Source organism: Trichosurus vulpecula, chromosome 1 (genome assembly GCF_011100635.1).
Source record: "Trichosurus vulpecula isolate mTriVul1 chromosome 1, mTriVul1.pri, whole genome shotgun sequence".
Lineage (NCBI taxonomy): Eukaryota > Metazoa > Chordata > Mammalia > Diprotodontia > Phalangeridae > Trichosurus > Trichosurus vulpecula.
In genome coordinates this window covers 534702810-534726512 of record NC_050573.1, presented here as the reverse complement: position 1 = coordinate 534726512, position 23703 = coordinate 534702810, and the positions used below count along the sequence as shown (strand labels likewise).

The window sequence follows — 23703 nt, the reverse complement described above, 5'->3', positions numbered from 1 at the left end:
ATCCAAGTTCAAATTCTGACTCTAACACTTACTACATTTATGACTAAGCTTGACTCAAGACCTGAGTTCGTTCCTGCAGGGTGATCCTGGGAAAGGCACAACCTCTATTTCTTCACCAGTAAAATGAGGATAACTAATAATAGCACTTACCTCACAAGGTGAGGATCTAATGACATTACTTAAGTGCTTTGTAAATCTTAAACACAGGCAATGGGGCCTAAAGAGAAATATTTAACAAAATAAATAGAATACAATAATAGGACATAGATAATGTTAATCTGAGGTTTTCAAAGTCAATATGTGGCCTACGGTGATCCTTAAGGATGGCTAATAGCCCACCCTGAGTTTGACACCAATGCTTAAGATTCCTTTCAGTCCTGATGACATATGACCAGAAAGGTTAATTCTAGCAAGGTCGTATATCCCTAAGATCTCAGTTTTAGCTAGCCATGACTATTCCCTTGCCTCCCCTTCCTCCTCTCAAAAAGTGGCTACCCTTACCCTTTTACTCTGAGTTGGGGGAGTCCCTCCCAGACCTAAGGGTATTCTCTATTTGCCTCCTCTCCCATTATTTATCGAATGTCTTTGGACTCAGAAGTTCTTGGTTTAAGACACTTAAGGCAAGTCATCTCTGAAGGGATGATCTGTTAGAAAGGAATGCTGGGAATGTAGACAAAACCTTAACAAAAGGAAGAAGCAACAGCATCAATGACACTGGATTTTTTTTAAGTCCTCATCTCTGTAGCCAATTCAAAGACTGGTCAATGTTTGCTTATGTCAACCACAGGACCACAGGGCTCGGACACAAAGGCCATATCCCCTAATTCCTTCTAAGAGCCAGTAATGAAATTAACCACCGACTCCAACTCTGTCATTGAAAGGGCTACCACAGGACCCTTCATTCAGTCTGTAGCTCTCCTCCCTTTGAAACCATGAGTCTTTATGGCGGCACCAGTCAAATGCCTGCCTTGGGTTACATTTTCTCTGGGAACTAAATATACCATGGAGCTAGCCAACTCCCTGCCACAGCAAAGGGACCACAGGGTGTCCCCACAAAGTGGGCCCCTATTTTACTCCAGCACCTTTCTTTGTTTTTCTAACATTTTCCCCAAAAAAACCTATGAGGAGAGCACACCATGCTTTTTCAGCTACATGATTTTAATGGGTAAATGAATTCTTTCATTAGATAGCTTGCAAAAAAAAAAGAGAGATGAGCAATATTATTGGCATCTCACTGAAACATAAATATATAAATTACACTTTTACACATTAAAAAAAAACTTTAGACATATACATTCATGGGCATAGCATTGTGAATGGTACCCAGCTGAGAGTAAGCACAGGTGGCCAACAGAACTCAGGCATCTGACCCCTCCAGGCATCTGACTGGCATCTGGGTAAGGCTGAATTTTGACTTCATGCTGCCATTAACAGCCTGTTCCCAAAATTGCCTTTCTGTTGCTTGAAATGTGATCGTGCCAGAGAGGGCATGAACAGGTTCAATCTTTTCCCCAAATTTGAAAGGCTACAAGTGTTGGTTCCCCTGAGCCTCTCCCCACCCCCCTACCCATCCTACCCCAATCTCTTAGTGTTTACATCTCAAAGCTTCAGTTCATTCACATTCAGAGGCATTCCATTCAGGCCAACAGCCTTATCTTAAAGACATGCTACTTTATAAGTTCCTCTTTAAAAAACAAAAACAAGAACCCTTTACTTCACTAACACATACAACAGAGAGAAAGGTTCCATCTCTTAGGAGACATTTTGTATGAAATGTGACAAACAAAATTAAAAGAAAAATGGCCACATGACCTAATCTACTTGGAGGTTTGAGGGAAGAAGAACTACGGCAGCCTAATGAGCCACCAGGGTACTCAGAATAGTTAACTGTCTATGTCTACCCAAGGCCATCAGCCGAAGAAAAGTGGAAAATAAAATCAGGCTTCTGCCTATACCCTTCAAGCAAGCCTGACTCAAACGTGGGTTTTTTTTTTTCCTTTTAAGTTAAATTCAGTCAAATGACCCCTCTGAATAAAGTTTTCACTTTCCCTCCCAATGGCTTTTGGCATCAGATAGACAAGAACCTCAGTCAACTAACCAAATGTTTGGTCTGTGTGACAATAAATGAACAGTTGGGCCAATTTCTTTCATCCAATTGAACTGACCAATGATTCTGGAATTTTAAATATGACCACATCCTCTTTAATTTTCAAAGCAGTAGGTGGGGCCTGAAGCCAAATGGGTTCAGCTGAGCCCTCCAGAGAAGACCCAGTGGAATCCCCATGAGCCACTGGTAAATGAAAGAAGCATATGCATGTCAACCAGCCTTCTACTGCAAGGCGAGCTGGGTTTGGGACAGAATTTGAAGTTGGTTGGGCTATTCTACTAGAAAAATATGACCATCAAATATTGGGGGGGAGGGGGTTGGATTCCTTTGGAGGTGGTTTTTTGTTTCGTTGTGATGAGGGTTAGGGTCTTAGGGGAAGGGAGGGAAAAGGGGATGGTTTCAAGAAAACATAGCAGGATTTCTCAGGTATATAAAACTGTTAATTTTAGATAAAAATACAAACTTCACCTTTACAAAAAACACATTTTCTGTTGAATACACGCAAAGCATAACATCTTACCAAAAATAAAGAATTTTAAAGTTCTGTTCAAATATTGGCAGCAGGTCCACTTCTCTGCTGTGACAACATTGTACAATACAGATACAAGAAGAAGTTGTACATTTTCACCCAGCCAAACATGTCAAAAATTAACTTTCTATCTCATATATTGTAAAAAGAATGGCAAATTGCTAACACAGATATCACTGACTACTCACCAACTGACAAAAGCCTGGAAGGGAGGATTTGGCATGGATGTTTCTATGATTGGTTTACGCACATTATTTTACTGAAATGGCTTAAATTAAAAAGGGAGGGGGAGGAAGGAGAAAAATATAAACCCAGAAACATTTAGAAAATTATGCATAGGTAGGTATACCATGTTTATTTTAATACATCTCATTAGTTTGCATCCTGCTAGGAGAAATACCATCATACTGCCTGCCTTACTGTTACAGCAGCCTTTTTCATGTGTTATTGGTAAATGGAGTCCAAGAGATTTAAAAAAAAAAGCTAGGCAAAGAATAAAAAGAAAAGCTTAATAATCACTTTATGGTGTAAAAAAAATCCACTTAAGGCTCTCAAAAAGGTTTTTGTATAGACTTAAAACACTACGGAGCGAGGATGTATTGTGTCTATAGTGTTCGCGTGGCATTGGATACATTCCTGGTTGTTGTTGTTTTCTTTTTGTGTGTGTGCCTGTAGTCCATCAGTGTCCATCCATCTTCATCAAGAAAACAGGCCTATTTCTTGACAAAAAGCACCTTTGACCACTCTTGACAGAAATCCATTGTTCATTTAGATTTTTGTCACATTTTTGTAGGACTTTTGGGTCTCATCCATTCAGTCAACCTTTTATTTTTTTTTTGTATGGGTTTTTGTACAGTTTTTTTTTCTTTTTTTTTTTGGACAAGGAAGCTTCTTATTGTTTCACCGAGTGCTACAATACTTGCTTTGATGTCACATTAAACAAATGTACATTGTCTCTTTGTTCTCATCAAGTGTTCTTTCAGACAGTTTTTCACAGAGGAGAACAAGTAGGGTATACTGTCAATGAAGCACCATACATAGAAGGTTCAGGAATGTAACAAACCATGTACATCCGTGTCCCAGAGAAGGTTTTCTAGCTTATTTTCACCTCACATCTGTTGGGGGGAAAAAAAGGATACAATAACTGTGGGATCAAAAGAGTCATTACTTACTTGTCTTTTTATTTCTATATCACCAACCAATAAAAAGACATCCTAAATGGTTCGAACAATTAGCCCAATTAAAATAGCACAGAAAGTTGGTTAATAGGATTTAGTGGCTTCTGAGACCTGTGCAAGTAAAATCCAAATCATCTCCTAAGTAGTGAAAAAAAAAATTCTAGAGTCAGAATAAGGAGATCTGAACTATTTACATCCCAACTCTATTTCTATGTGAACTTCATCCATGGCAGATGTTTTACTTTGTCCAACTGTCTTTTATTATGGTTGTGAAACTGGCATGATCTCCAAAGTCCCTTGAAGTTTTAAGATACTATAATACAGAAATTGTGAAGACACTATCCTGATTCACAGGTTTCAAAAGCTCCTTTATTTGGTAGGTTCCTTATCTTCTCCCCAACTCTGTTTTAGAATTAGAGAAGGGGAAGTCTGAGATCCTCATAGAAATAGTCATGTCTAGTTGTCTTCAATGTGACAATCATTGTCAAGGAAGGCTGGTGAATCATCTGCCATGGGGTGGGGGGGAAGGGGATGTAAAATATTTAAAGCTCCTTTCTTACTCTAGGATTCTATGATTTAGAGTATTAAATCCATGGGTCCTTCTTCTAAAGTAGGCCAAAGTGGGTATAGAGATCCTCCCAGGTCTAAAATGAGATTTTTCCAGACATTCAACTTTTAAATAACCCAATCCTTTGAAACAGAAACCATTTTTAATCTTGCGATCCATTCATGCATTGTTACAGGATGCTTTGACCCTCCAAATCAGTAAAACAGAGAAAACAAAAGCCAGAGGAATGATACTTCAGATCACAGAAGCTCAAGTATTAATTAGGGCCTTTACAAAGGGAAGAAAGGCAAAGAGTCAAAGAATGGAAGAGGCCAATGGTTCCAGGTAGCTCAAAGGGAAAAACACCAGCAGGGTAGAATGATTAGAGCCAATCATATCTAATCTCTGCAGCTTTCAGGTAGCAAGTGCCAAGATTGGAAGAGTGATTCAGTTCATGTGATAAAGAGTTTGATTGAGTTGTCCAGTTTGTGGGATTACAGCTTATCCAGCTTTTAGGTCCTACCTGATTATGATTACCAAATAGCTCCAGTGGGCCTTAGGTTGGTTTTAACTTTTTTCTTTTCCGTTTTTTACCTGATTCCCTAGGCCTTCCTGTTAACATAAGGGCAAGGAGGGTGAAAAGCCCTAAGGAAATGCTGTTTGCTTGAAAACTGAAGCAATAAATACTTGAGATGTTTATCTTTCTGGAAGAAAACTTGACAATCTTTTGCATTAAGGTACTTCCTTGTATTCAATTTTTTTTTAAACTGACCTTAGGAGTATAATATAAAACCATGCTGCTTTGTAAGCCAAGAGTCACAATGAAAACCTAGGTTTCAGGTGACTGAGGTTGGGACCCTGAAGTAAAGAAATGCCTCGCTTGTCCTTTCTCTACCATCCTGAAAAGCTAACTTCCATTAAAAGAAAAGGAAAAAAAATCCAAAACCAAACTTTTCCACCTCAAACCCTCATTCCAATCAAGTTTCAGCCATATCTTTAGCTGTACCCTGGATAAGACTATAACCTCCCCACCCACTCCCACTCTACTCTCACACCCTCGCCTCTCCACCACAAATAATCTTCAATACCAATTCCTTCATGAGTTAATCTTTATGTTAAACTACAGCTGGCATATGCCACCCTTAATTCCAGCATTCACCAAGTATCCTAACAATTTTGCTGCACCGCCCCCCAACACACCCCCACCAAATAAAGATGTAAAAGGCACTGTCCCACATCAAAAAGGTGGCCAACTTACCAGTTTCTTCTTCTCGATAATCTGAATTAGAATTTGATGACATACAGGTGCACTCCAAATGCTCTTCTAACCTCACCAGAACTTCTTTTAATTTTGGTTTTTTCCTAACATATTCCACTTTTGCCACCTGCAAAATAAAAAAAGTAAATACCAGTGAGACCCACCTTGGTGCTTTAGTCTTTAGCAGTCACTTAATGAAAAAGAAGGAACTCTAAAAGAGTCATTTTTTCAATAAGATTGCAGAACTAGCTGGTCATGGAGCACCAACCAGAACCCAGCGCTCCTGAAGAACCAGTTTCATTCATTTCCAGATGGAATCCAACAGGATGCTTCCAAAGAACATAGTTGCCTTCCAGCAAAATATCCACAACTTTGAAAAAAAGCAAGATGCAATAGAATAGAAAACACTTGGTTGTAACCAGCAGGGAAAACCAGCAAAATGGAAGTAGGCATCTTTTTGAAGATAGTCCCCAAATGCATTATCTAACATCTTTGTGACTTGCATATCAGGCCACATTATTTTCATTTAAAACAGTTAGCCAATGAAAATAACAAACTAGGGTTTGTTGACCTGGCCAAATACGTTAATAACCTACGCAGGAAAAAAAAAAGAAATCAGGATTTCGGTTTTCCCAACATTCCTCTCCAGCTTGTTTTCAGAAATTTAGGCCAAAGACCCTGGCACATAATCCCAGCCTGATGAAATCAGTTCCCAAGAGGACTGAAACATCCACCCAGAACAGACAATGCCTTGGTTCAAAGATATGGGGTGAGCCCACATTCATGGCATTTTGAGTTAATGCTGGTCCAAAAATGAGATTCTCTATATTTAGATAAGACAACTCCATGGAAGGTTCTGAATGAATCAATCAGCTTAAATGGCCCCAAGTGGCAGCTGGAAATAAAACTTTAAGATTCCAATTACCCTTCAGGGACAGTACCGAAATAAAATTATTTTCTTTGTCCCAAAGAATTTGAAGTACAAAAAAAAATCCAGTGAAAGACTTTGGGAATTGTGGGATAAAAATCATATTGGCACATCATAGATCATGGGCCAAATGCCAAACAATTCAGCCATCTTAATCTCCTGGGCTTTTAAACAGAGTCCACTTGTCTTGGTGCAATATTGAATAGGGTCCTGCAACAGTCACATTCACAGTCTGGGAAAAACAGGCACCAAGATGGCGCTAAATGAACTTCTGGAGTATCTGGCAAAGCATTTCCTCATTCAAGGGTAATTCCAAGCCATCTGTGAGATCATTATCTTTCACATGAAAAATTAAGGGCAGTGAAATCCCCTTGGTATGCTATTCAAGGCCCTCTAATGGGCTCCCTTCTTAGGCTAACCTAATCATATTTCCCTCTAGTACACAGGTTCTTAACCTGGTATTCATGCATAGATTCCAGGGAGTGAGTCTGTGAATGTGAATAAGAAAGAAAAAATTGTGTGTGTGGCTTCCCTTGTAATCCTATGTACTTTATTGCATGAATTTTAAAACATTATTTTGCTCAGGAGTCCAAAGGCTTTAACTGCCAAAGGGGTTCATGGCATTTAAAAAAAAATTAAGAATCCCTGTACTAGATAGAAATACAGTTTGGAAGCATTAGGAGAGGCCAACTGGAGACCCTGTTGTAGTATAATAAAACCCTTCTCCTCCAGCTAGGGGTATGCTCATTCCAAACTTGAACACCTTTCTAAAATGAGACACAGGGACAGAGAAAATCTATTAGGTATCTTAAACTGGGTGTTCCATAGAATTAAATAGTAAACTCTACATTAAACTCATTATCTTTCCTCACAAACTCTCCCCTCTTCTTAGCTTCCCTATTACTATCAAAGGTACCACCATCATCCAACCATCAGCCCCGGATTCACAACCTGCGGGTCATCCTGGACTCCATAGGCTCTCACCCCTCAATATCTGATCTGTCACCAAGGTCTGTCAGATTCTACCTTCGAAATATCTCAAATACACCCTCTTTTTAAATCTGGCACTACCACCACCAACTTGATACAGATCTTCATGCTTGGACTGCTGGTTGTCTATCTGCCACGTCTCTCCACAAATCAATCAACATCATCTTCCTTAATTACAGACCTAGCCATGTCACACCTGCCTCCTCCCCCCACCCCCACTCAGTAAATTCCAATGGCTTCCTATCACCTCCAGGATCAAATATAAAAATCGTTGTCTAGCATCCAGAGTTCTTTGTAACTGCCACCCCCACCTTTCCAATATTCTTATATCTTATGTGCCCCCACGTACTCTTGAGATTCAGTGAACAGCCCTCTTGCTGTTCCTCAGAACAAGATATTCTACTCTTACTTCCCAAGTCCGAGAATTGGCTGTTCCTCATGCTTGGAATGCACTCTTCACTCATCTCTGCCTCCTGGCTTCCCTGACTTCTTTATGCCATGTTGTACAGAAAGCCTTTCCCAATCCCTCTGAAGTCTAGTGCCTTCCCTCAGTTGATTATCTGCAATTTATCCTGTATATAACTTGTTTGTACATAATTGTTTGTACATTGTCTCTCCCATTAATATAGACTGTCAGCCTCCTGAAGCAGGGTCTTTTTACCTTTCCTTGTAGCCTTAGCACTTTGTTTACTAAATGACTTACTATATCTATGAGCCCATGAACAACACCCACCTGATTTCTATGGGTCAAAAGACCAAGTTAATTCAAAATGGAAAATGACAATAATTTCAAATTCCTCCAAACGCTTGCTATGGGACTTCCTCTACCTTCCCTGTAAGGAGAAATTGATGCTTGGATTTTTCTTTCAAAAAAAGTTGTTCCTCAACAAGTGAACAGAAAGCGGACATGATTACTTGCACTGTACAGGTGGTTTAAGGCAATCCCAATTTGGGATCAGAATCATCAGGACGGCCAAGACTATCTACTTCACTTTGTGCACGTAGGCAAAGCTAGAACAAGATTTTACTGCAACATCTCAAGGTGTCCATGAAGTAAACATACACATGTTATATTAATGGTTAACTTAGAGATGGTGCAAAGGGCTTCTGAGGGAGACATGTGAAAAGATATTTGGCCATGTAATACAACCAAACATGATATGACCCTAAACTAAAGGTTTGGGGAGTGGTAGTTGTTGTGTCCTATTTTGGAGATAGGAGTTATGAGGCAACCAAGCCCATTTTATATGAAATTTCTCTAAGAGTAAGTAAAGTTTCACATGGACACTCACTCATAAGGCATGCTGCCCTAGACGACAATAAGGTTATTTTTCTCTTATGCCATATTTATATTTGTACTATATTCTCTCCCTGGGAAGCTCTACCCAAGTGATCTTTGCAACCTCTGACCAACATTGGTCCTTCAAACCAGAGAGCTGGATTTGAAGCCTGGGCCCAAAAGAAATTGGGGGAGCAGGGGTATGGCAAGAAACTCCTTCCTTCCCATCCAACCTCAAACTTCTATGGATTCATACTAAGGTTGTACCTACTATCTGCTAACCCAAATGGTCCCTATAGGGTCCAAGGAAAGAACAGGTCATGGACAATAAGAACATTTCTAGGAGCAGTAGTAGGCTAAGCAAGGAACTTTCAAATTTCTGTTCAAGTCTATATTTTTACCTTAGGCCCCATCACCACAGTCTTAACACAGCCTGCAGGGAGTTAAATCATGTTGATGACCCATGGGAATGAAAGTAACAAAGAATAATTTTGAAAGTTTCCTAAAGATAGGGGAAGGACACAGTGGCATCATCTCCGAAGTCTGAATAGCCATCTTCAGATACTCACCTTTTGCCTTTTGTGGGCAGAAGTGGGTGACTATGGGTATGCAATATTTTATACCCATTCAGTCAGATAGCCTATTGGTTGTTTTAATTAACTGTATGTTTCCCTTTGTTAGTGAGAAAAGCTTGCTGGGAAAGAGATATGAAAAGGACTATATTCAGAAATGCCAGCATATGTTGAGGAGGTATCTAATGACCTAAACAGAGAAAAGGCCTTCATGCCCTGTACTCAGTCATAGACATCTGGAAGGGACCTTTAAAGTAGTTTATTCCAAATCTTTACCTTTTACTCCTAACATTGTGGTCATCAAGTAATCCTACGACCTTTGGATAGACAAGAATTATAGTAAAAAGGACAGTCAACCAGTATTAAGTACCTACTATGTGCCAGGGTGGGAAGTGCAGTGAATAGAGAGCTAGGTCTGTGAGTCAGGAAGACTCATCTCCCTGAGTTCGAATATGGCCTAACACACTTACAAGCTGTGTGACCCTGAGCAAGTCACTTAACCCTGTTTACCTCAGTTTCCTCATCTGTAAAATAAGCCAGAGAAGGAAATGGCAAACACTCCAGTGTCTTTGCCAAGAAAACCCAAATGGGATCACAAAGCACTGAGCACAACATTCCAGACACCATGCTACTTGCTGGGGTTACAAAGAAAGGCATCCCCCCCAAAAAAACGGTCCCTACTCAAGAACCTCACAGTTTAATGGGGGTGATGATATGCAGTGACCAAGGACTTCATCAGGCAGTCTGCTCTTGTTAAACTTCTCACTAGGGGCCATTACTACCTACCTCTATTTTCTACACTAGTGCCCATGTTTTAACATCCACATTAGATTAGGAATCAGAATGGAAAATGTCAGAATGCAGTCTAGATGTAAATCCTGCTTAGGCCACTTACTACTATCTGTGTGTCCTTAGGCAAAATCATTTCTTTCTGGGATTGCTTTTTCATCTTTAAAATGAGAAGGTTGGCCTAAATCAGTGTATGCTGGTAGATGTTTAACAGCTAGCTCTCTGATACAAAAGTGTATGCAGAGCACTCTTTTAAGATTAAATTACATTGTTAACATTTCCATCACTTTCTTAATTCTAGACAATCAACAAAATCCTAAATCAAGCCATGATTTCTTTGTAGCATGCACCAATTTCCAAGGTGTAAAATGCTCACACTGAAAATTTATCAAATGACTAGCCAATTAAAACTGGCTCCAGGGCACTCCCAGCCAATTTGGACTTTAAGAATCCTTTCCACCTCTGTGTCCTATGCTTCTCCTACTCCATATTCCTGAAAAGATGATTAGGGAAGGAAAGAGCAAGATGTTTTAAGCATCAAGACCCTTGTCAGGTCAGCCCAATTCTGAAAATGAACAAAAACTATCACAATAATCAATCCCAATTTTGTAGTCTGAGACTTAAGCCTTAATACACAATACAAGGTAGACTGGGGAATGGCTAAACACACTGTGATACATGAACATATGGAATATATTGCTAAGCCAGAACAATGAAGATCAAGAGAAGCATGGAAAGATGTACATAAACTGATGCAGAGGGAAAAACAATAAGTATGACTATAACATTGTATAATAAGCCGAATAACATACACAGTGAGTACAATATATACAATGACTACATTGTAAAGAAGCAACCGTAGAGAAACATTGTATAATAAGAAAAATATAGACAGTGACTACAATGTATAGAGTGACTACATTGTGAAATAAGCAGAAGCAGGAAAAATATGCACAATGACTACAACATTGTTGTAAATAAGCAAAAAGTGAAACCAAAAAGCTTGAGAAGAAGAGTTGAGATGTACCCCAGCCCCAGCTGATTGAAGAGAGGAGGGACTATGTGCCAGCTAGAATATTGTATACACCGTCAGAAATGGTTGGTGATTACTTCTGATGGACCACTTAATCTTTGTTACAAGGGATATTTCTCTAGTTGGGGGAGGGCTGAACATGAAATCAGAGAAATAAAAGCAAAAGAGACCAATAAAAATAAGATTTTTAAACAAACCTGAAAGGCTGAGTATTTAAAAAAATTAGCAAAAACCACTGAACCAAGAAAGGATGATTTTATTTCTGATCAGAATCTTTTAAATTTCCAAAGTGTAAATATTTATTTTCTGCTATTGGCTCTGTGAATGCCTAATATTCCTGTCATTAGGTGTCTGTGTGTGTGTTTCCTTCTCAGTCACAAGACTCAGGCACCAAACAATTTAGAAAACACAACACTCCCCAGTACAAACTTACTGAATCTGCCAAGAGAAGCTTCAGAGACCCAGCTCAGCCCATCACTTCCCCTTTTATCAACAAGAAGGCCATGCTACTCTTCTTTTGCCCTGCAAACAAAAGTGCCCAGCACTCAGGGATGAGAAGCAGCAAGGCCCAGGTTAAAGACAGTTTCCAAGGCTGTCAGATTTCCATATGAAAAGATTGAGAATTGGCTGGGCTACTGAAGAACACTTGGCTGGAAGGTCAACAAAGGGTCAAGTAATGTTTCCATCTCTTTCCTTAGCATCTGATTCTACAAACACATCCCCTCCCTGAAGTCCTGATGGGCAGGATTTAAAAACGGTTGGGTCAATAGATTTATTTATCCCACATCAAAGAGCACATGACCTTCACACTTTTACAACAGCACCCACAACAACCTGTTCTTAAGGCCAGTGGTTAAAGGTCAGGAGTTATAGGCAGCAACAGTCCAAGACAAAGGTGCCAAGCATGATGGGCCAGACCAGATTAAAATGTAAATGGGAAACAACAAAAGAAATGAAAATGCAGTAGATCATAGAAACATGTGGTTTTCCAAATTATTATGTGCCAGCAGATCCTCATCTATGGCTTCTTCCCCCAACCATAATCCTATTTGAGTTTGACCCTGATGGTCTAAGAAATCATATTCTTCTCGTAGGTCCCACTTAAAAATAAAACAAACAAAAATCCCAATACTTAATATGTTTATGTAAGGAGCCCATAAAACTGCATATTGGTCTAACCAAGCAAGACCACATTGTTTAAAAATTCTTCCTCCACCTGGTAACATATAATGGAAAACAGCATGAGATGTCATTTGAAAACACTTGATTTTCCAAGTTGGAGCAGCTCAGATCACAACTATTCTCTAGAGTCACCTCAGCAACTTCTTCAACCTCAGATGCCAATCCATGCTAAATTCAAGGACAAAAGTTTTTGTAGATCTCATTTTCATTACTAGAGCATCTTGATCTCTTCTTCCAGTCCTTATCAACGACTTCCATGATTCCACTATCAGGGCAGCTGTAACCTTGTCTTTGTATTTCCACTAACTATCCTATTGACCCTGAGCACAAATCACCTCACTTATGAACCTCAGGTCCGTTACCTATAAAGCAAAAGGGTTGGCCAAGAGGATCACAAAAGTCCTTTTAACATTTAAGAACTCTATTTATGCATACCTGGTTCATATCCTTGTATCTAGCTTGTTTAGGAACATACAAGATCCAATTTCTGGATCTTCAAGTCAAAAATTCTCTGAAGCGCACCCTTGAGTCAAACGACAATGAAGACAAACCCTACCCTTCATACATGCCCAATTCCTTTTTTGTGAGGTTCTGTATTATTGGGTGGTATTTTATATCCACATCTCTGTCTTTAGGCCTCCCACTGGTTGTTCAAAAAACTGATTTAGGCTGAAATGTTCTTTTTCATTAGAACTGCTCAATAAAAGACCCAAGGTACACCCCAACAGAGAGGTGATGTAGAGAGAGCACCCCCCATTAGCAATCAGGAAACTGGAGTTGTCAACCCAGCTCCGCCTTGAAGTCTATAACTTTGGGTTAAAGTCCCTTCCTTATTCAGGACCTCACTTTCCACATCTGTAAAATAGGTAGTTAAACTAGTTAATTTATCTCTAAGATCCCTTCTGATTCTAAAAGTCCTCAAGTTTTAAAAGTGCTAATCTGTGTATGATGTTCAAAATATTCATACCTCCAATACACATACTCAATTGCCATTTACTGCCTAGGTTCTACATGCAAACTCTCCCACCACCACTATCCCCATAATGATAGGGTTGAAATGAGCTTGCTCAGCAAAACCTCAGGTTAATTCTGATGCCAGGGCCCTGTCAAAAGTTTTATTGGTTTACAACTTTGGAACTGATAGTAAAACAACTGCAAATTTTATTTGTTATACAGGTCTTTGGACAGGGGAGGAGAAGGGATACTGGGGAAAATTTTGGTGATATAAAACACGACATCAATAAAAATGTATTTAAAAAGAAAAAACTGCTCCTTTGCTAGAAGCTTTGTTAGAAAGTATTAAGGAGAATTAAAGAGAGACTTGGACATACCCCAAAACAAAGAGGGACAAAAGAATCCGTAGTGGAGGGTACCCTTTAGATCTAAAAATTCTAAATATATATAGTTGTATACACACACACACACTGTATATTTGTGTATAATGTTTATCTCTTGGTCCTTAATTCCACTTCTTTTGGCCTTTATTGCCAAGCTCAGTAATACATATTTCAGGTTGATTATGTACTTAGCACTAATTAAGTTCCTGATATATATCAAATGGCAGAGACGTCACCAGAAACGAGTGGGATTCTTTGGGACTCAGTGCTTTGAGAAGCCTCTAAATGTGACCAACAAAACTGAGCCTCACTATCTGTCCCTTACTCCTCCCAAAGGGAGGCAGGACGTCCAGGCACAAATGGTTGCTTAATTTATTATATGCTTTCATCTAAAGGTCCCTCCTTATTTGAATGCTATATATTGTCACTAAGAAACCTAAGAGAGGCTGTGCCGTATTTTATTTGTCTGTTGGCTTCATGATTACTTAAGGTACACTAATGAAGATCTACAGCTCTATATACCACCAGCCATACATACTATAGATATGACAGATAGATTCTGAATGGATTTCAATGAAAATTTGGGAATCTTCTCAATGGGTGTCCTAGTACTTCACCTTTGGACCAGAGATCACACACCTCGAAGGCCTCAAGTCTTTTCTTTCCACATCAGAATTCCTGTTCTGAGACACATCCTGATTGGTGAGTATCTCACATGGCCCAACATATCTTGATGGCCCGGCCATGCTTCCCCTTGTGTCGCAGACAGCTCACCAGTCAGACTCCCTCCTTTAAACACGTACCCTCTGCACCAAACCCCCTTTTTTCAAATACTAGAACCATAATCAAATCATTACTACCATTACTACTGGAAAAGGTGTGTCAATCTACCACCCAATGGTTCTACCCACCATCCCCATCACTTTACAAACCCCAAACTCTATGGCCACAACCCTCCTGTTTATATGTTTTCTCCCCCCATTAGATATAAGTTTAAGGACAGGGACTGTATCTACTTTTCTATTGATGCTCAAATCACAGCTCTTGACACATACTAAGAATTTAATAAATGCTTTGTCATTCACTCATTCCCAGGCAGAAGCTAAAGAGAGGCATGTTTACAGGCCTACATTTTTTTGTACATAATTAGTAGTTACAATACTAGATTCAAGGCTCTGCTCTTCTAAGAAGCCCAGAGCATGCCACAGATGGAAACCCACATAGGTAGGAGGCTGAAGTGCTGGCTCTGAAGTCAAAGGACATGGGTTCAAATTCTATAGCTGCTAGCTATACCACAAGGGACAAATCATAACTGTGGGCTCCAAATTTCCTCAGCTACAAAATCAAAGGGGTTGACTATCAGATGTCTCAATCTATGATCCAATGATTTTATTACTCCTCAATGACTATGCCTAATCTCAGAGTGGAAAGGATCATAGTCACAAATAACAGTCCTGGGGGCAGCTAGGTGGTACAGTGGATAGAGCACAGGCCTCAGAATCAGGAAGACCTCAGTTCAAATCTGGCCTCGGACATTTAACAGCTGTCGACTGTGGGCAAGTCACTTAACCCAGACTGGAAGGAAGAAAATAGGGGTGATGGTAGTGAGAGCACAGGAGTTTCTCTCATGCTAACAGGGTGGTGTGGTGTAGAAAACACACTGAACTAGGATCCAGGAGACCTGAATTGTATTCCTAGATCTATACCATCTAGCTATGTTACCTAGGATGTAGATAAATCAGTTCCCCTCTCTCTGGGTCTCAGTTTCTTTATAAGATGGGAGGATTGAGGCGGGGAGGGGCCAGGGAACAATTAGGCTAGATTTTCTCTGACGGTTACTGTGAGTAGTTCTGTTACAGATCTGAAATTCTGGGTCACCATCAACAACTAATAATATAACCACAAACTAGACTTCCTCAGTTCTCTGCCCTCTGCCCCTTGAGTCACTCTTAGCTGATGTAGCTGAACAGATAGCTCTGGTCAGTAAAGGAACAAGGTCATATGGAAAGGTGCGTCACAGAACTGTTTTTAAATCCTAACTACCACATGTGCCCACCGGCAGCCTTTATGGCACAGAAGAATTCAGTAGCATTATCTTTACAACAGGCCAATTAAAGGGGCAATATTCTCAGGCTACCCCAGTAACAAATACCTGGGTAGGAAGATCAAGTACATGGTCATCAAAGGCTTCCAAAGCTCAGATGATTCTATCACTATTTGCTCCCTACTTGGAAGGGTTAGGGGGAAGAGGGGAAAGACACTCTGAAAAATCAACCTCTAAGTCAGTCAACAAACAAGCACTTGTTAAATGCTTACTATGTGGCAGGCCTTGTGCAAAGCTCTGAGGATACCAGTAAAGGCAAAAATCAGCCCCTTCCCTCAAGGTATTAGTATTTTAATTTGTTGCTGTTTGGTAATTTTTCACTCATTTTTCAATCGTGTCTGACTCTTCATTCTCCCCTTTGGGGTTTTCTTGGCAAAAATATTCAAGTGGTTTGTCATTTCCTCCTCCAGCTCATTTTACAGATGAGAAAACTGAGGCAAACAGGACTAAGTGACTTGCCCAGAGTCACACAGCTATTAAGTGTCTGAGGTCAGATTTGAACTCTGGAAGATGAGTCTTCCTGACTCCAGGTTTGGCACTCTGTCCACTGTATCACCTAGCTGCCACTATGATTATAGACTATTTAGAAGGCAATCTGAGAGAGGAAGATATTAGCAGGTAGAGGGAATAGGAGAGAATTCCTAAAGAAGGTGGAACTTGAGCCAAGTCTTGGAAATAGCCAAGAAAACCAAAAGGCAGAGTTGAAGGAGCAGAGCTTTCCAAGCTTGGGAGATAGCCAGTGCAGAGTGCCCATCTCAGACATGGGGGATGGAATATCATATTCAAGGAAGCATAAGTAGGCCAGTGTAGATAGATCATAGAGTATATGAAGGAGAACAAAGTCTAAGAAGATGGGGACTGCAGAGATCGTCTAGTCTAAAACCTCTATTTAATGTAAGAGGAAACCGAGGCCCAGATCTGTCACTGAGATGTGTAACCTGTTTCAAGTCACTTCCCCTCTTAGGGCCCAACAACTTGCAAGATATATGGAGGTTGAAACTCAGGGTAATCTGGCCATAATAGGTGGGCCATAGATACAGCTAGATCCCAATCTACCCACCAGTGGGGGAAGTCAACTTCAATTTGGAGACCGTTTTTTGTCCTTTATGCACCACTGGAGATACCTTGGAGAAATGATGATGATAATAATTATCATTATCATCATCATAATTATATCTAACATTCAGGTAGAGAACTAATAATATTACGAAGTAGGTGATATTGTTGTCCTCACTTTATAGATAGGAAACCAAGACTCAGAAAGGTTACTTGCCCAAAGTCTGAGTGTCTGAGGCTGGAACTGATCCTTACTCCAAGCCAACATTCTATTCACTATACCACCAAGCTGTTCCACCATTCTTGACCGGCCAGCAACCCCTGTAGCTATAGAGACTGGGCAAAGACCAAGAAAAGGGAATAAAAAAAACCCAGATTCTTCAAGGCAGTGGAAATGGATAGGGGTCAGAGGATGTGGGCAGAGTGGACAACTCCACCCCTGGACTGCAGTGGGAACTGGCCAAATAGAGCCCAGTCATGGAAAATCAAGAAAGCCTAAAACAAAGACTCTTTCAGGGGAAGAGATGCAACACATTTCTGGCAGCACATTCTATAAATAAATGTCAAACATTACCCCTACCAATCAGAAGAATCAACTGTCAATGGGTAAACGGAGGCGCTTCTAAGTGAGGGCCCTTGACACAGGTGCCTTCTTGATGGAGCAAAGATTAAAAGTCATCATATCTAGAAGCCATAATCACCTTGTCAACAAACAGTAAGGAAGCAAGTTTTGGCCTGGCCCCTTGTGTAATGTGGGGGAACTGACCTTTATGCCTGGACATTTTTTCCAGTGTGACAAGTTCTTAGGGAACTGACAGGCCTATGAGCTCACTGCTGGGTTGTTGTTGTTTCATGTTTTTTTTAAGTCCTTTAGAATTTTAATCAAAAGACCATATTTATTCAAAAAATGTTTTACAAAGGGGCGGGGGAGGACTGGCCACAATGCCTAAACCTGATCATATCCTCAGCTGCTTTCCAGGAATAGCCCACATCAACCTCTAACCATCACTTCCCTACTACCTGCCCCATGACCCCGGGGTAGGGTTGGCTAAGAAAGACAAAGGCATTCAGTTCTAAATATGGAACTTCAAGAAAAAGGCTGAATGAAATGCCTAAAACAATTCATTATATCAAAGCTCACCAGTGTCTAACATTTGCAGTGAGTCAATACGGAATCTGTGTAATGAGTTCTGGTGTAATGAAACTAACCGGGGAAGACTAAGAGGGGTAACCAACATGCAGCCTCTATAATAAGCATCCTGTTCCCTGATGACCTCTTGTCCTCTTTTATGTGAAGACTCATGAGGGTTTGGGGCCAGATGTTTTCTTCGGAAGGTCCTGTTTAGTATTGGGTGGGTGGCGGCTACGGATGGGCTAAGAAAGGGTAAGCAAGGAGGCCAAAGTACCCTGAGGAATTTGCTTAGGAAGAATTGAATGAGAAAATGGCTGTGGGATCAGTCCTCGAATCTGGGATGATTTTAACTTCTTGAAAATAAAAAAACAAACAAACAAGAAAAAATGAAGGTTATATGACTTGTCTTAGACAAATTGCACTTCATAGGAAAGGAAAGAGATCTATTAATGTTTAGTTTCTTGCCCCCTCTTCCATTAACTCATGGCAAAACATGCTGTACAGATGTTAACAAGGATGGGCTGAGAACCCAGGTGTGGAAGGGTACATTAAGTAGAGTACAGCAACCCATAATGTTAACACTACTAAGGCCACCATGAGGTTATGTTTACATGCCAACTTTGTGGCTAACATTCCATATCTAAAATGATGGTACCCAACTTCTATTATCTAGTATGATAGAGTGTCTTCCAAGTAGTGGCCACTTAATAAATGCTTGAAAATTATGAGGACACTATTTTCAGGTCAATGAATTGAAGAGCCCTCCATCAAAGTAGTTTTACTAAGATTATCAACTGATTAAGAAAATACCTAACAACAATTAAAAAAAAAAAAAGAATAGTGCTTAGGGTACAAATGGATTTCCAAACACTCTGCAGTAACTGCAGAAATCTACAGAAATCTAAAATAATGTAGGAGACAGGTGCAAATGCCTAGGCCATCACTTGTAGTTCATCTGGGTGGGAGGTATAGGTTACAAAAGGAACTCAAGCCAGGGGAGTCAGGGACCTCACATTAAAATACACACCAGCCTGAAGCAGCTGCACCACTTGATAAAACCAAAGAAAGGACAAGTTTCAAGCTTTGACCTGTGGGCTACAAAAGTCTACATGCCCCCAGAGCCAGAGGAAGGGGGAAAAACTGTCCCAGTATGCCAATGCTGGTTTGACCCAATATCCAACATTTATAAATTTGAAAACACATGAAAAAACAGAGCTCCTTTTTCTACATCTTCCAGATGTCTCCTGCCATGCAGAATGATTTTAAGCACACCTTCCTCCTTCCTGTTGACAACTGGTCAACCTTCTCAGGGGAATGTACTTTGTAGGAGGGGATAATTCAGAAAGCCTGTCATGCCCCTAAATAAACAGTATCAAAAAAGAATTAAATCAAAATGCAAAGGTACCTTTAGAAATGAGGGTCACACCAACACTAAAGCTGGATCAGAGGATTCCTCTTCTCCACCCCCCACCCCACCGTTGGTCCTATTAAACTTTCTTTGGTCTTCATGCCTACTGGTAAATTTGGCACAAGAAACTTTCACTGTATATCTCAAAAACTACAATCCTCTTTTCAGATAGTAAGAGTTTGAACAGAAAACCAAGGTAAAGTTTTCCATTTATGAATGAAAGTGACTTGTGGAGGTATTAACCAGGAAAATAAAGTGAGATCCAAAGCAGTGAAGGGAGTGCACAAATAAACCCCTGTGGCAAACCAAAAATAAAGAAAAAGAATAGGATAGGGAGGAAGGCACAAGGAATGCCATTCTTAATGAAACCTGCTAATCAGATGTGCCCATGTCTTACTAACAAGTGAGTCATTTAAACCATGGTGAGACTCAGTTTCCTCCTGTGTGAAATGAAAGAGCTGGATTTACCGACTCTAAAAGCACCTTCCATCTCTGTCTCTAGCAAGATCTAATAGGGCTGGCAGTCTCTGCAGGACAGGATCAGCTAGGCAACAGCTTTAATGGTGACACCTCAATTACAATGGTGACTCCTCCAGGGGCAGCTGCCTGACAAGGCTGTCCTTATGGACAGCCCTGTTCTTTCCCCTCTTCCCCAAAAAGCAGCCTGCTAAGGCAGGAGATTGGAGATTTGCAGGCAAGCACTCTGGAGGTCATTAGGAAAATGTCAGCCAGAAGCATCACATGCTTCACATCCTTTTCTTTCTTTTTTTTCCTTTGCTTTGCTTTTAAAGGGAGTTCTGAAAGATCTTGCAGCAGAGAGAAATAGAAATGACTTTCTGAATACACTCCTCAGAGATCAAGATAACCCCATGACACATTTGGTTCTTCCCAAATGCCTCCACATTACAAATAAATGCCTGTTTAATCATGTAGTATTTAATTAAGAAAATATCATTTGAGGTGTTTTGATAAGTTGTTATTGGCCCAAAATGAGGCTGTGTTTGAATGGTGTAGATTTATGGGAGGAAAGATCCCTGGGATGGATGGAGGGAGGAGGGAGGTCTCGAATGATCAACAAGTATAAAGCAAAGCTAATACATGAGACTAGAAGTCTCAAAAATATTTTCAGTAGACCCTTTGCTCAGAAATGAACATCACATTCAGGTCAACAGGCTATACACACACACAATCTCTGCTGTAGGGCAGCAAGCCCTTCTCCTGTCCCTGAAGTAGAAGTTTCAGAGCTGTGTCAGGTGGCTTCATAACCTTGGAGCTTTCACTGGTTCCTAATTTCCTTGCAGGGGCAGTTGAGCTCTCCAGGGAAATCACCACTGAAGATTCCTGCACCTGCCTACACCTGGCCACAAGCCACAGTTTTTCTGCATTCATTTTAATAGGACCAACATCAAGAATCTCAAAGTTCCTCAAAAGTCTTGGGCCTGGTGCAAAGCAGCACCTACCCAATAGTAGGCTAAAGAATGATGCCCTCCACAGTTCGGGGGGATGACATACACATCGCCACATGAGAAAAGTAACTTACCCAAACCCCCTCATTTTATAGATGAGGAAAACTGAGGTCTCAAGAGATTAACTTGTCCAATGCCAGTAAGTGGAAATAAGTAAATATTTCTAGCCCCATTTTTATGAAAAGTGAGACCTAGAACTACGAAAGATGGCTCAAACAAGAGATTCAATGGTCATGCCAGGGTCTGAATACCCTGGCTCTATATACCACCTCCTGCCTGTATGGCATGGGATGGCATCCCAATGATCATGGGATCATTGATTTAAACAGAGTACAAAGGGACCACAGACGTTAGGTCCAACATCTTCATTTTATAGACGTGGAACCCAAGGCCCACTGCTGAGAGTCAGCAGTAATGTAGTAATTGAACCAAGGGCTTTCCAACTCCCAAGTTCAGTGACTTGTACATTGGCCTACATTGACTTACAATGCACAACAGGAAAAAACCATCCCTTAAATTTATTCTTCTTTGGCAAAGCTAAGCAGGCAGTGTTAGGTGCCCTTTCCCTAAGGCCCTTGAAAGGCACAGCTTTCCTCTATGCATACCATCAGTGAGCTGTGATGTACCTTGAATTACCAGTAAGCTAAAAATGACCTCCAAAAACCTCCACATCCACTCCCCACCCTCCACCCCTCACTGCCTCCTGATAGTAGTTAGGTTATGAACCAAATATGGTAACAAAATGTTTCCTTAATTCTGGACAGCTCTCATGGATGCTGACCATCACTCAACAGGGGACAGAGAACAGGGCTGGACCTATGCCAAGCCAGCCCCCACTTATCAAGAGAAAACTAGTCAAGAATGCACCCCCTCTTAGTTGGGTGGGGAAGGGAGGCAGTGTCTGGATCCTCACCTGGCAGGCCAGTGAAGGGAGCTCAGCTTAACTCTTGGGTCTAGTAGAAATAGGGCCTCAGATAGACTTTGCAAAAGGCACTGGTGGGTTCAACATAGTATGCAGTTCTCAAACCTTATAGCCAGTGAATCCCTCATAAACCAAAGACTCTGAGATCCAGTTCCAGAGTACTTTATGAAAATTAGGACTCAAAAAACTTAGAAATTAGAAACCCCAAGTATCCTTCCCAACACATCCTTTTAAACAACAGGTATTATTTAGTAGCTAACTATAGACCAATCCACAGTCAGTCAATAAGCATGCATTAAGCACTTACTAGGTGACAGACACTGTTGCTAAGTGTAGAGGATACAGAGAAAGGCAAAAGATAAGTCTTTACCCTGGAGCAGCTCACAATCTAATGCAGGAGATAGCATGCAAGCCAAGTTATGTACAAAATAAGCTCTATACAGGATAAAAAGGAAGTAATTAACAGAGTGAAGACAAGAATGAAGAGGGACTGCTGGCAGAGATTCTGGGCAGGGAGAGATACAATTTAGTAAAACTGAAATGTCAGAAGACATTGCAATGGCAAATGACTCAGAAAGACCTCCTGTTTGTACTTTTCATGGTGCTTCCACATCAATTAATCATATGACTTTAGACGGGTAAGAAACACGACATGGCTTATATACCATTGTCCAAAAATACCGATATGTTGCAATGCAAAGCCACAGCTGTGGGAGACCCTTCCCTTCCCCTTCCCCAAACTGTGTCCAGGAAAGAAGTCCCCTCACCTTGACACTTCTGTGGTGGATCCGTGAAGGCTGGCATTTGACACTGCTGGTATTACAGCAGCCTGTGCATCGTCTGACCTCAACACATGGGGGCCAGATCAGGAAGTTGGCTGATGTGGGATCAATCTGACTCCGAGGTATCTCATAAATAACCGTTCTTGTTTTGCAAACAGCGGGAACAGCTTCCTCTGCAGAAACAAGAGCTACAAGTGAATAAATAGTCATACGCGCACACACACGCACACGCGCGCATACACACACACCCCACAACAAGGAGGTGGCAAAAATGATTAAATTGACATCCTCCCCCTGGATCATTGCAGCTAATTTTTAGCCTCATTAGGCATGGCCTATAGGATAGAGAACTGGAATTGAATTAGGAAGACCTAGGTTCAAACACTCAGATACTGTGTTACTTCAGGTCAAGTCACTTAATTTCTCTCTGCCTCAATTTCTTCATCTGTAAAATGGGAGGGTTGAACACAAGGGTTTCTTTAAGTTTCCTACTAGCTCCAGATCTATGCCTCTGTCCCGGTCATTCCCATATAGCCAGAGAAAGGACCCTGAATGGGAAGAACCAGACTCATGTTTGTTGAAGATGACTCAGAATGGTAATACAGGGTGCTTCCTGGGAGGCCAAGATTCATACAGTCAAGTAAGCTTTATTAGAGGTCATCTTATGGCCTAGACAGCTTTAAAAGTAGAAAACACACTGAAGATCGAGTCAGAGGACCAAGCATTGCATCTCATGTCCGAATCTGCTATTTGTATGTCATTACCCAGGTGAATTTTAGCAAGTCACTACCCACCTCTGGACCTATTTTGCCATCTCAAAAATGAAAAGACTGAACTAGATAAACTCATCCCTTCCAGCTTTAAATCTATGGTCCTAAATATTCTGAGCACTTTTACCCAGCATTGAACCGAGCTGTAGGATACAGAAGTAGGAGATAATCTGTTTGGCATGAAAAGAAACAGACCCCTGAAAAAACTGACTATGATAATGTGTAATTGTAATTTGATAACTGTAGTTATATGATAGAAGCCCTACAAAGAGTGAGGAGGAGGCCCAATTTCTACTTTTAGCTTATTTGCTAGTTGTATGACCCTGGACATTGG

The 23703-nt window shown here is 40.7% G+C and overlaps 1 protein-coding gene across 2 annotated transcripts in view; it reads right to left on the bottom strand.

Moving 5' to 3' along the window:
• Positions 1 to 1140: 1140 nt before the first annotated feature.
• PDGFA (platelet derived growth factor subunit A) overlaps positions 1141 to 23703 on the bottom strand; it is a 37452-nt gene continuing 14889 nt past the window's right edge. The window contains exons 4-7 of one of the 2 annotated variants that reach the window (XM_036742117.1): positions 22585 to 22772; positions 5620 to 5746; positions 4885 to 4973; positions 1141 to 3751 (exon numbers count right to left, since the gene is read on the bottom strand). In XM_036742117.1, the coding sequence (XP_036598012.1) occupies positions 4918 to 4973; positions 5620 to 5746; positions 22585 to 22772 (371 nt within the window). In that variant the 3' untranslated portion in view covers positions 1141 to 3751; positions 4885 to 4917. The remainder of the gene's footprint in view (positions 3752 to 4884; positions 4974 to 5619; positions 5747 to 22584; positions 22773 to 23703) is intronic. The other variant, XM_036742118.1, reaches the window with a different exon arrangement.